This window comes from Rutidosis leptorrhynchoides, chromosome 9 (assembly GCF_046630445.1).
Source record: "Rutidosis leptorrhynchoides isolate AG116_Rl617_1_P2 chromosome 9, CSIRO_AGI_Rlap_v1, whole genome shotgun sequence".
NCBI lineage: Eukaryota > Viridiplantae > Streptophyta > Magnoliopsida > Asterales > Asteraceae > Rutidosis > Rutidosis leptorrhynchoides.
In genome coordinates this window covers 28,010,659-28,024,031 of record NC_092341.1, presented here as the reverse complement: position 1 = coordinate 28,024,031, position 13,373 = coordinate 28,010,659, and the positions used below count along the sequence as shown (strand labels likewise).

The 13,373-nt window shown below is 35.3% G+C and overlaps 2 protein-coding genes across 2 annotated transcripts; both read right to left on the bottom strand.

The window, feature by feature from the left end:
• Window positions 1–366: 366 nt before the first annotated feature.
• On the bottom strand, window positions 367–1,312 carry LOC139866218 (sister chromatid cohesion protein PDS5 homolog D-like). Its single transcript, XM_071854370.1, has 4 exons — window positions 1,107–1,312; window positions 783–853; window positions 656–707; window positions 367–571 (listed from the first exon to the last, which is right to left on the bottom strand). The coding sequence occupies exons 1-4, from the start codon at window positions 1,248–1,250 to the stop codon at window positions 404–406; spliced, it is 435 nt and encodes a 144-aa protein (XP_071710471.1). The 5' UTR covers window positions 1,251–1,312; the 3' UTR covers window positions 367–403.
• Window positions 1,313–6,586: 5,274 nt separating this feature from the next.
• Window positions 6,587–13,205, bottom strand: LOC139867872 (uncharacterized). Its single transcript, XM_071856221.1, has 13 exons — window positions 13,110–13,205; window positions 12,908–12,978; window positions 12,748–12,799; window positions 12,514–12,663; window positions 10,626–10,696; window positions 10,454–10,505; window positions 10,219–10,368; window positions 8,807–8,877; window positions 8,653–8,704; window positions 8,418–8,567; window positions 6,929–6,999; window positions 6,788–6,839; window positions 6,587–6,703 (listed from the first exon to the last, which is right to left on the bottom strand). Exons 1-13 carry the CDS (start codon window positions 13,203–13,205, stop codon window positions 6,587–6,589), a joined length of 1,155 nt encoding a protein of 384 aa, XP_071712322.1.
• Window positions 13,206–13,373: the final 168 nt, after the last annotated feature.

Here is a 13,373-nt window from a genome sequence, read left to right as displayed (position 1 = left end):
TTTTTTTAAACTTCATAATTGAATAGTTAGTTAATCTTATAGTTGTTGAGTTGAAATGAAGTCACATATTTGGTCCTATACTCCTATGTGAAAGGGCTTGACCAGCAACTCAGCAACCACAAAAGACTGATTGTGGTCAGCAACAAACCTCACAACTTGCCTAAAAACAAAAATAGAACGAAAACTCTAAATTAAATGGATTGAACATCATAATGATCATTTAACACTCTACTTTTATAATAAGATTAAAATCTACATTAATTTTATACTTAAACTGTAATGTGTTGCATTTTCTCAATCGGTTTTCCAGTTAAATTAGGTTCACAAAACACGTCCGGTTTTAGGACCGAGTCATCCTTCTGATTACCCACATAACAAGAAACATTAGCGTCTTTCGAATCCACTATCGTGTTGGCGCACCGTCTTGCAGCACGTTGTCAATCGGCTTCTCAGTTTTGTGTTCATATGAAACGTCTGGTGTCTGAGCGGGGTCATTTTTCAGATTATCAAGTATTATCCACTTTTCATGATGCAAATTTAGTAGCTCTTCGTCACCATCAGCATATAAAACCTGTATTATAAATAGAATGCAACAAACTTATTGCGATTATTTGTATTAAAAAGATATATTTCAAATTACTAAAAATCATTTAACCTTGTATTTGTCAGTTATACTGTCATAAGATGAAACAACACCTTTATAATACCTGTCCGTAAAAAAAAATTATTAATACTGAGCACGAAAAATTACAAAATTTGACCGCATTAATAAAGGTACTCACATTTTATCCAACGGCCACCAGACTTTTATCCTGCATCCAACCAAATCTTGCTTTAATTTCTTCGGCTTTTCCTGTGTATTCACGCATTCAAAGTTCACAACAATTCAAAAGGAGCATCAACTTGTCAATTTCTTCGTTTACACTAGAACCAAGCCAGACAAAAAGTCGACTTTTGACCGACTTTAACCTGACTGATTAGACGTTTTTGGGCGAAACAGGACAGGCTAGTAACCTAACCGCCGTTTGCTATTTTAAACCCTTAATCATACAACAGATATAACTTATTGATTATTATATATATATTAGTAAAAATTTAAGTAGTACCTTGCCATTAAAATCATTAGCAACGCGTTTTTTTGTAGAAAAAATCCTTTTATTTTGTACTCCATCATAATCAGATGAGATCTCGTCATCTGTTATTGTTGACTGCTTTGTAGAATTTTTCGAACCTTTAGATGGGTCCCGCATTCTGGTTCTCCTCGTATCTTCATGTAAACTCTGACCTAAATTAGGGCTATTATCTTGATATGAATAATCTTTCTTCTTCTTCGGCCGACCCCTCTTTGTTAATTTCGTTACCTGCAACGATGATTAGAGTTCTGCAATTAATATAAATTTCTAGAAATAAATATTTGAATAACATATATAGAGAGTATATAAACGGACCATGTGTTCAATTCCATTCGCATTCTGACATATGAGTGTGACTACTTCAGCATAACTATCAGGATCCGATTTTAGGAGTTTCGTTATTGTTTCAGAGTAGGGTTTGAGTGTATCAACACAATTCATCAGGACCTTCTCTGCTAATTTCCAAGAAACAGGCGACACATTCTGAAAAAAAATATCATATAAATCTTCCAGGACTGCCGGAATATAAATAATATTAATATACTGTAATATATATGGAGAAATAAATTAAAATATATACAAGTACCCGATTTTCTTTTGTGACATGCAAAATTAGAAGCGATAGAAGCTCGGTTGATATTTCATCACTTTCTTTAATAACTAAAGTCATGATAGTTTCCATGTCTGAGTATACTATGTGAGGGTGAGTTGACCTGCATTATCATAAAGATTATAACTTTAATTTCAGATAATCGTTAATGCACATTTTTCTGATGAAACCACTAGTCGGTCGGGGTCGGACGTTGACTAACGTTGACTTTTAGTAATATATATGACATAAATATATCAAACATAGGCATTTCAACATAGTGTATAGGGCGCGAAGTCTAGGTATAAAATTATGGAAATTTTGACCTAACTTTGACCAGCCTAGACTTTTACTGACTATGACAGAAGTTTACAACACCGAAGTTACCATATGATTCTTTAACAAATTTATCCATCATATGCCCACAATATAAGAATATAACTAAACCGGTGAAAAAGCCTCACCTAATTTTACTTAAAAATTGCTCGAACATAGCAAGGACCAAATCATCACACTCGAGGTCCAGCATCAATAAGAAAGATTTAACCTTAGCAACAGATCGGAGAATGTGAATAGCTTTATGATAACTGTGACTGCTCATATTCGACAATTCACCAAAAGCCATCACATTTAGCTGGAATATTTCCTATGTTACAATGGAGCAAAAACCATTAGATTATAATTACAACTAACATAAAAATAATAATGAAAAAACCATCTTCGACTGGTTAAAATTACCTTCATAATTTCATCTTGATAAGATGGTTCTGGTGCGGTTATTCTTATTATTTCAGAAAGACATGATGCCACTGATACTTTAACATTCATATCTGAATGTTTTATTAATTCATCGCCGATTAATGCACCCATCGAAGGCACAAGTGCACCTTGCATTGATACCGATGGCGACTGACCCACACAAGTCAAAAGTCGCTTGGTTTTCTAGAAAAAGACAAAAAGTTCAAAACTTTAGCAACTTTTATGAACATACCATAGTTAATTAGAAGTCTTTCAATTATTGTATTCATGTGGAGAAGTTTTAAAAGCTAAACTCTATAATAAATTGAGTGCAAAAAAGTTATCATGGTTGTAGCTACCTAGTTGATTACTCGTAAACAAATACAATGAGAAAGCTTAGCTATCCCGTTCAACAAACACATACAAAATTATACATACATACATAATACATAAAAATATAATTTTCAAAGGAGAAAAAAAAAAAAAAAAAAGGCGACAACCATGAGAAACACAACATTAAGGTACGTTCACATTTGATGAAATCTGGATAATGGTAATAGTTCTAATGAAAACACAAAAATGGTTGAAAACCCTAACATTACATGTAAAAACACGTGTTGACATATGAACAAATAAAATAAAATGTGTTGTAACAGGAAATTTCAGTATTTGAAGTTCATAGCATGATAATAAACTTAATCTTGTGGTTCTCACGCATTTTTGGATTTTAACGTTCCACTAAATTTGAGTATGTATATGTCTATGGAACCAAATAGCTAAATAATGCTTTATAATGAGGATTAATAACCTTGTGTAGCTCATGTGGTAGCAGCATGCCTCTCTTAGCGAGACGTCAGGAGTTCGACTCCCGTGGGGTGCAACATTGCACACAAGGTTGCCCCTTAACCCTTGAATTCCACCCAAGGGTGCCTTTCCGCAGATTGCGTTGCAGGGGCAGTGGGGGAGGGAGGTTTTACCGCCCATGCCCTCGGGTTGGGCTGGGTTTCCTCCTGGGCAGCAGTTGGGGGCGGGTTATGCAACTGCGGGAGATGAAACGCATGGGTAGTTTAGTCCCAGGGTGATATCGAACTGCTGTTAAAAAAAATTAGGGTTCATATACTAGTAATAGAATAGGCAGCTACAACTATAATTTTGTTAATATCTATTTGTAAAGAACCAGCATAAAGTAACTATTATCATATATTATACTGTAATGATAATGTAATGACAATGCAATGATAATGTAATGAGGTAATATAATAATATGATTAATATCCTGTAAATTACCACTACAAGCAACATGAACCATTAAATTGGGGATTTTTCAATTTAATTGCAACTATAATGAAATTCATTACTGAAAATAAATCAAAAAAGGTTGAAAATTTGCTTACATCAAGAAGGTCTAAAAGGTGTTTGATTGAAGAAGGGGGAGATGAAAGCTGTTGGCCAGCGTCTTTAAGCTGTTGTTCCAACGCATTTACTTGAAATTCATAATCCATTTTTCTTTTAATTTGATTGCACTGCAAATACAAACCCTAAGGAGTATGAAAAGGCAATTTGAGATTTATATAAGCAAATGTATGTATATGGTTAGGGTTTTCAGCATTGGAATCAATTGGATTTTGGTAAAAGTTTTATAAAACCTAATTTTTCAGAACCCAATTGTACGGATATAAAACCTATCGATGTATCAAGTATTTTTGGTCACTGACAGAATGAGTATATTTACCGGGTATTTTTGAAAATTAAATAAAAATTAAATTTGTTCAATTCAAAAAATAAAATAAAATAGATTAGTTCAAAGACAAATTTAAAAGTAAAGTATGTGAAATTTATATATCAATTCTATTTACATGTCCTCAAATTTGATTCGAGAAAGCTTACGACATGGTAAATTGGTCTTTTCTTGATCATATGCTCGACACATTGGGGTTCGTCACAACTTGTCGAAAATGAGTGATGATGTGTTTGCGTTCGGATCGTACATCCATTCTTGTAAACGGAAGTCCAACAAGGGAATTCGAGCTTCAACGTGGTCTTCGTCAATGTGATCCGTTGAGTCCTTTTCGTTTTTTGCTCGTTATAGAAGGTTTACATTTGTTCTTTGTTGATTATGCGTCGCGGAATTTAATTAAGGAAGCTTCGACTGGTTATCGAGGTATCAAACTATCACAATTACTCTATGCCGATGATGCGATAGTCATATCGAATTGGGACAAAAAACAATTTGGATATTTAGATGGTATTATATAGGTGTTTAACAACTTCTATCCTTATTCGGGATTGAGAATCAATGTAAACCAATCCAATTTGTATGCCTTGGGTGTGACCGGTACCGATGTAGATAATTATCCACGGGATATTGGTTGTATGTGTGGGCCGTATCCATTTGACCATTTGGGCCTTCCAATGAGTGTTAATATGAATTGTAAATCCAACTACAAGGTATTGAATCCATTATTTCTCTAAGCGACTTTCAGTTTGGAAAGCTAATCTCCTCAATCGGGTGTCATTCAACTCTAATTGAGTGGGTTCTTGGAAGTATTGGCATCTACTTCCTTTCGTTGCTTTAAATGTTCGGAATGTATTATTAACGAGCTAGAAGATTTGCGGTCAATTTTTTTTTGGGATTCCTCGGAAGGTAGTCGCAAAATGCATTTTGGGTTAGTTGGGACAAAACCCTTTCTTCTCTTGATGATGGCGGTCTAAACATTGGCAGTCTACGTGCGTTTAACCATGCACTTATGTTCAAATGGGTTTGGCGTTATGTAGATAATCCAGAAGAAAAATGGGCAGAAATAGTGAATTCCGTGTATAGTGTAGGAGCTGGGATCGACGGGTCTATGATTTGGGGCCCAGGTGGTATATCATGGTCAAACTTTTTCCCAATTCAATCGAAATTAGCCATTTTCATGCTAATGTTCTGCGCAGAAAACTGGGGATGGTATAAACACTTATTTTTGGGTGATAATTCGGTCGGTTGTGGGAGTTTGAAAGAAAAATACAATCGATTATATCATTTGGATACTCAAAAAGATTGCAAACTAACAGATAGAGTTGTAAACGGGTCGTGGAGATTGTCCTGGTCGGGTGATATCGGATCGAGAAACACTCGGTTACTAGACAATATGGTTGTTGAAATTGGTCATGTTTCACTTTCAGATACTCCTGATTCGTGGCACTAGAATCTTTCGAATGATAGAATATTCAGCGTGAGTAGCACTCGAACTCATTTAGACAAGATGCAAGTGTCGCAGACACACTTTATTACTAGATGGTGCAAGCTCATCCCTCAGAAAGTTAACAATTTTATTTGGAGAGTGCGCTAAACCGGCTTCTTACGAGGTTAAATTTGTCAATAAGGGGCCTCGAGATTCAAGATATTGGTCGTGTAATTCGCAATGGGCGAGCGGAATCTCTAGATCACGTCCTTTCGGGTTCGATGTTGTTGATTTATGGCGCAAGCTACGTATATGATCCGGCATCAACATTCCTATTTGTTCATCGTGGGACGAATGAATATCATGGTTTAATAGAACATGGAGTCCAAACAGGGATTATATGTCATTGTCACAACCTTATTTTGGTTCATTTGGAGATTTAGGAATTCCACAATGTTTGGAGACAATCCCTTGAAGGAGAGTTCGTTGTTCAATAGTATTCGTCTTTCGTCTTGTAATTGGTTTGGAGACAAAGTTCTTTGACCATTTTTAACTTTGAACAGTTTATCACATTTTCATTTTATGCACCATCACATATCATTCCGATGTTACATACAAATGCATTAAATGTTAACGATTCAACATTCAACGCATTGAGAGACAATCAAACAGAACAAATTGTGCTCAACAAATCCCACAATTTGCTGGCTAAAAACAAAATTTAAACTAAAATAATTAATTAAACAGGGTTATGATCCCTATAATACACTACTTTTAACATTAGATTAAAATCTACATTGCATATTTAACTACTAAAGATTAGATTAAAATCTACAAGATCATGAAAACAAATTTAGAGACAAATGATCTTCATCTATTCCTGTCAGCATTTTTTTATCCCAAAATCTTCTACTAATCTGTTAATGCGATCCATGTTTCACCAGCTAACTTGTCGGATCCATCTACAATTTTTGTGTCATATGACCAGATTCAGTCGGTCTCTTTTCGCCCATTTCTTCAATCATCCATTTCTCATGATGCAACTTTAGCAGCTCTTCATCACCATCAACATACAGAACCTGTATTATAAATAGAATGCGACAAACTTATTGTGATTACTTGTATTAAAAACATATATTTCAAATTACTAAAAATCATTTAACCTTGTAACTCTCAGTTATACTGTCATAAGATGAAACAACGCCTTTATAATACCTGTCCGAAAAGAAACTTATCAATACTGATCACACAAAATTACAAAATTTGACTACATATATTTGTATAAAAGAATAAAAGTTACCCACATTTTATCCAACGGCCACCAAACTTTTATCGTGCATCCCACTAAATTTTGCTTCAATTTCTTCGGTGTTTCCTGTGTATTTACGCATTCACCGACAATTCAAAAGGAGCATGAACTTGTCAATTTCTTCGCTTACACTAGAACAAAGCCAAAGTCAACTTTTGACAGATGTTGACCGACTTTGACCCGACTTTTTCAAATTTGACCTCACTTTTTAGCGTTGACCGACTAATTAAACGTTTCTGGGCGAAACGGGCCGAGCTAGTCACCAAACAACCGCAACTGCCGTTTGCAACCATGCGTTCAAGTGTTGGCAAAAGTTTATCAATATTAACCCAGATATGTATTGTAAGCAAACACTATATCTGGCAATTGAGACCCATACTCTCAAATTTAGGTCAAATGGGTCAAGCTTTCTGGTCAATTGGGTCTGGAAAAAAATTAGGTCTGACAATGTAAACCAAAACTTAAAAAAAATGTCTAATAAGTGTTTCTTCACCCCATTGGATCTTAAACAAAATAAAGGAAAGCGTTTAATGGGTATCAAATCCTAAAGTTCAATAAATAGAGACAGGGCAAATGAGTCTTGTGAATGGGTCAAATGGGTCGAACATAACAAGATTCATGCGTCAATCATTTTTGAAAGCATTAATGGTTATATCAATTATTATGTATATTAATATATTCTCTTATATTTATAATAAATAATAATGACTTAAACAATATGATAAATGTAAAAAATCAAATGTATAAGTATATGACATGGTTGGACCTATTGACCCATTACCCGTTCCGAAATGTTACCCAACCGACCCGACCCGTTCACAATGTTTACCCGTTTGAACCATGACCCATTTCAACCCAAAACCGTTTTGATCCGTTATCCAAACCGACCCAACCTGATTCGTTTTCCAGGTATAGCAAACACGTTAAAAAGTTTGTACTGTTGTATCAAACTTGATTGTGAATACCAATGATGTGGCAGCTTATCTGGATGCCACATAAGCAGAAATATGGCTTACCTGATGAAGTCATGGGATGCATACAGCAAAAATAATTGAACATTTGATGCATACAATATAAACTAATAACTTGGATATGTACAATACTCTTTGGGTAATGTTTGATGCTATTTCAAACACTTAACCCGTTTGAAAAAGACGCGAGACGGGGTCAACACGGGTTCGAAACGGATGTTGACCAACGTTGACTTTTTATATACATTTCAAACATTATACTCAAGAAACAAAATTATTGGAGTTGTGAGGTTTTCCATGTTCAGCTACCCGGCAGGGCGAGTGTTTTTAACTCTGATGTATGCGGTCTATCCGGAACAGTTTCCCAATTCGTCGCTGGCCACCACAAGATTTGAATTTGCGACCTCTTGCAAGGAGTTAAGGGCCCAACCGGGCCCACAACCGGGCCCAACCACTTAGCTATCTTGAAATAAACTTATTATTTATAGAAATTAGTGAGCATTTAAGTAGTACCTTGCCACCAAAATCTTTAGCAACACGTTTCTTTGATGCAAATGAAACGTCTGGTGGTGTCTGAACAGGGTCATTTTTCAAATTATCAAGTATTATCCACTTTTCATGATGCAAATTTAGCAGCTCTTCATCACCATCAGCATATAGAACCTGTATTATAAATAGAATGCAACAAACTTATTGCCATTTACTTGTATTAAAAATATATATTTCAAATTACTAAAAACCATTTAACCTTGTATCTGTCAGTTATACTGTCATAAGATGAAACAACACATGTATAGTACCTGTCCGGAAAAAGAAAAGAAAAAAAAAAAAAAAAAACTTATCAATACTGAACACGTAAGATTACAAAATTTGACCGCATATATTTGTATAAAGGAACTCACATTTTATCCAACGGCCACCAAACTTTTATCGTGCATCCCACCAAATCTTGCTTCCATTTCTTCGGTGTTTCCTATGTATTACGCATTCACAGACAATTCAAAAGGAGCATGAACTTGTCAATTTCTTTGTTTACAGTAGAACAAAGCCAAAGTCAACTTTTGACCGATGTAGACATACTTTTATCCGACTTTTTCTGTAATTTGACCTGACTTTTTAGCGTTGACCAACTAATTAAACGTTTCTGGGCGAAACGGGCCGGGCTAGTCACCAAACCACCGCAACCGCCGTTTGCAACCATGGGTTCAAGTGTTGGCAAAAGTTTATCAATATTAACCCAGATATCTATTGTAAGCAAACACTATACCTGGCAATTGAGACCCGTACTCTCAAATTTAGGTCAAATGGGTCAAGCTTTCTGGTCAACTGGGTCTGGACAATTGCCTCACAATGTAAACCAAAACTTAAAAAAATGTTCAAGAAGTGTTTCTTCACCCCATAGGATCTTATACAAATTAAAAGAAATGGTCCAATGGGTATCAAATCCTAAAGTTCAATAAATAGAGACATGTCAAATGGGTCTTGTGAATGGGTAAAATGGGGCGAACATAACAAGATTAATCCGTCAATCATTTATGAAAGCATTAATGGTTATATCAATTATTATGTATATTAATATTTTCTTATATTTATAACAAATAATAAATAATAAATGATAATGACTAAAACAATATAATAAACGTAAAAAATCAAATGTATAAGTATACGATATGGTTTGACCTATTTGACCCATTACCCGTTTTGACATGTTACCCAACCGACCCGACCTTACCCGACCCGTTTAAATTTTTTACCCGTTTCACCCATGACCCATTTCAACTCAAAACCGTTTTGACCCGTTACCCAAACCGACCCAACCTGATCTGTTTCCAGGTATAGCAAACACCATAAAAAGTTTGTACTGTCTTATCAAACTGATTGTGTATACCACTGATGTGGCAGCTTATTTGGATGCCACATAAGCAGAAACGTCGCTTACCTGATGAACTCATGGGATGCATACAGCAAAAATAATTAATTGAACATTTGATGCATACAATATACACTATTAAGTTGGATATGTACAATACTTCTTTGGGTAATGTTTGATGCTATTTCAAACACTTAAACCTGGTTGAAAAAAATGCGAAACGGGGTCAACACGGGGTCGAAACGGATGTTGACCAACGTTGACTTTTTATATACATTTCAAACGTCAAACTTAAGAAACAAAATTATTGAAGTCATGCGGTTTTCCCTGTTCGAGTTACCCGGCAAGGCGAGTATTTTTAGCAACACGTTCAGGGTCCAACCACGAGGCTATCTTGAAAATAAACTTATTGTTTATAGAAATTAGTGAACATTTAAGTAGTACCTTGCCACCAAAATCTTTAGCAACACGTTTCTTTGATGCAAATGAAACGTCTGGTGGTGTCTGAACAGGGTCATTTTTCAAATTATCAAGTATTATCCACTTTTCATGATGCAAATTTAGCAGCTCTTCATCACCATCAGCATATAGAACCTGTATTATAAGTAGAATGCAACAAACTTATTGCCATTTACATGTATTAAAAATATATATTTCAAATTACTAAAAACCATTTAACCTTGTATCTGTCAGTTATACTGTCATAAGATGAAACAACACCTTTATGGTACCTGTCCGAAAAAAATAAAAAATAAAAAAAAAAAAAAAATTAAATAAATAAAAAAACTTATCAATACTGAACACGTAAGATTACAAAATTTGACCGCATATATTTGTATAAAGGAACTCACATTTTATCCAACGGCCACCAAACTTTTATCGTGCATCCCACCAAATCTTGCTTCCATTTCTTCGGTGTTTCCTGTGTATTTACGCATTCACAGAAAATTCAAAAGGAACATGAACTTGTCAATTTCTTTGTTTACACTAGAACAAAGCCCAAGTCAACTTTTGACCGACTTTGACCCGACTTTTTCCGAAATTTGACCTGAATTTTCAACTTTTTAGCGTTGACCGACTTATTAAATGTTTCTGGGTGAAACGGGACGGGCTAGTCACCAAAACACCGCAACCGCCGTTTGCAACCATGCGTTCAAGTGTTGGCAAAAGTTTATCAATATTAACCCAAATATCTATTGTAAGCAAACACTATATCTGGCAATTGAGACTCATACTCTCAAATTTAGGTCAAATGGGTCAAGCTTTCTAGTCAATTGGGTCTGGAAAAATATTAGGCATAACAATGTAAACCAAAACTTAAAAAATATGTCCAATAAGTGTTTCTTCACCCCCCCCCCCCCCCCCCCCCCAAAATTGGATCTTATACAAAATAAAGGAAAGCGTTCAATGGGTATCAAATCCTAAAGTTCAATAAATAGAGACAGGGCAAATGAGTCTTGTGAATGGGTGAAATGGGTCGAACATAACAACATTCATGCGTCAATCATTTTTGAAAGCATTAATGGTTATATCGATTATTATGTATATTAATATTCTCTTATATTTATAATAAATAATAATGACTTAAACAATATAATAAATGTAAAAAATCAAATCAACAACAACAAAACCCAATACCACATGAGTGGTGTATGGGGGAGGTGATATGTAGACAATCTTTCCCCTATCTGAGAATAAAGACAAGTCATTTCTTCACCCAGAGTGAAACACTCTCAAGAGTAGAGAAAGTCATCCCTCTCTTTATTCAACAGATAAAGAGATTGCTTCCGAGAGGACCTCCGGCCTTTAAGTAGGAAAAAGTTTAAAAAAAAATAAAAAAAAAATAGATGCCATGAAAATGGTAGGATCAAATTTCCATGGGTTTTAAATCCTGCTTGGAATTTTATTCAGGCTCTAAGAGTTAGTCAAGTCGTCAATAAATCGACGATTGCTGTCGACTCAATAGAGCCGTTACCCATTATGTAAAAAATCAAATGTATAAGTATATGACATGGTTGGACCTATTGACCCATTACCCGTTCCGAAATGTTACCCAACCGACCCGACCCGTTCAAAATGTTTACCCGTTTGACCCATGACCCATTTCAACCCAAAACCATTTTGATCCGTTATCCAAACCGACCCAACCTGATCCGTTTTCCAGGTATAGCAAACACGATAAAAAGTTTGTACTGTTGTATCAAACTTGATTGTGAATACCACTGATGTGGCAGCTTATTTGGATGCCACATAAGCAGAAACGTCGCTTACCTGATGAACTCATGGGATGCATACAGCAAAAATAATTGAACATTTGATGCATACAATATAAACTAATAAGTTGGATATGTACAATACTTCTTTGGGTAATGTTTGATGCTATTTCAAACACTTAACCCGGTTGAAAAAGACACGAGAGGGGGTCAACACGGGGTCGAATCGGATGTTGACCAACATTGACTTTTTATATACATTTCAAACATTAAACTTAAGAAACAAAATTATTGGAGTTGTGAGGTTTTCCATGTTCAGGCTACCCGGCAGGGCGAGTGTTTTTAACTCTGATGTATGCGGTCTATCCGGAACAGTCCATAACTGTTTCCCAATTCGTCGCTGGCCACCACAAGATTTGAATTTGAGACCTCTTGCAAGGAGTTAAGGGCCCAACCGGGCCCAACCACTGGGCTATCCTGAAATAAACTTATTGTTTATAGAAATTAGTGAACATTTAAGTAGTACCTTGCCACCAAAATTTTCAGCAACACGTTTCTTTGATGCAAATGAAACGTCTGGTGGTGTCTGAACAGGGTCATTTTTCAAATTATCAAGTATTATCCACTTTTCATGATGCAAATCTAGCAGCTCTTCATCACCATCAGCATATAGAACCTGTATTATAAATAGAATGCAACAAACTTATTGCGATTACTTGTATTAAAAGTATATATTTCAAATTACTAAAAACCATTTAACCTTGTATCTGCCAGTTATACTGTCATAAGATGAAACAACACCTTTATGGTACCTGTCCGGAAAAAAAAAGAGAAAAAAAAAAAAAAAAAAAAAAAAACTTATCAATACTGAACACGTAAGATTACAAAAAATGACCGCATAATTGTATAAAGGAACTCACATTTTATCTAACGGCCACCAAACTTTTATACTGCATCCTACCAAATCTTGCTTCAGTTTCTTCGGTGTTTCCTGTGTATTTACGCATTCACGGAAAATTCAAAAGGAGCATGAACTTGTCAATTTCTTCGTTTACACTAGAACGAAGCCTAAGTCAACTTTTGACCGAATTTGACCCGACTTTTTCCAAAATTTGACCTGACTTTTAAACTTTTTAGCGTTGACCAACTAATTAAACGTTTCAGGGCGAAACGGGCCGGACTAGTCACCAAACCACCGCAACCGCCGTTTGCAACCATGCGTTCAAGTGTTGGCAAATGTTTATCAATATTAACCCAGATATCTATTGTAAGCAAACACTATATCTGGCAATTGAGAGCCATGCTCTCAAAATTAGGTCAAATGGGTCAAGCTTTCTGGTCAATTGGGCCTGGAAAAAAATTATGTCTGACAATGTAAACCAAAAC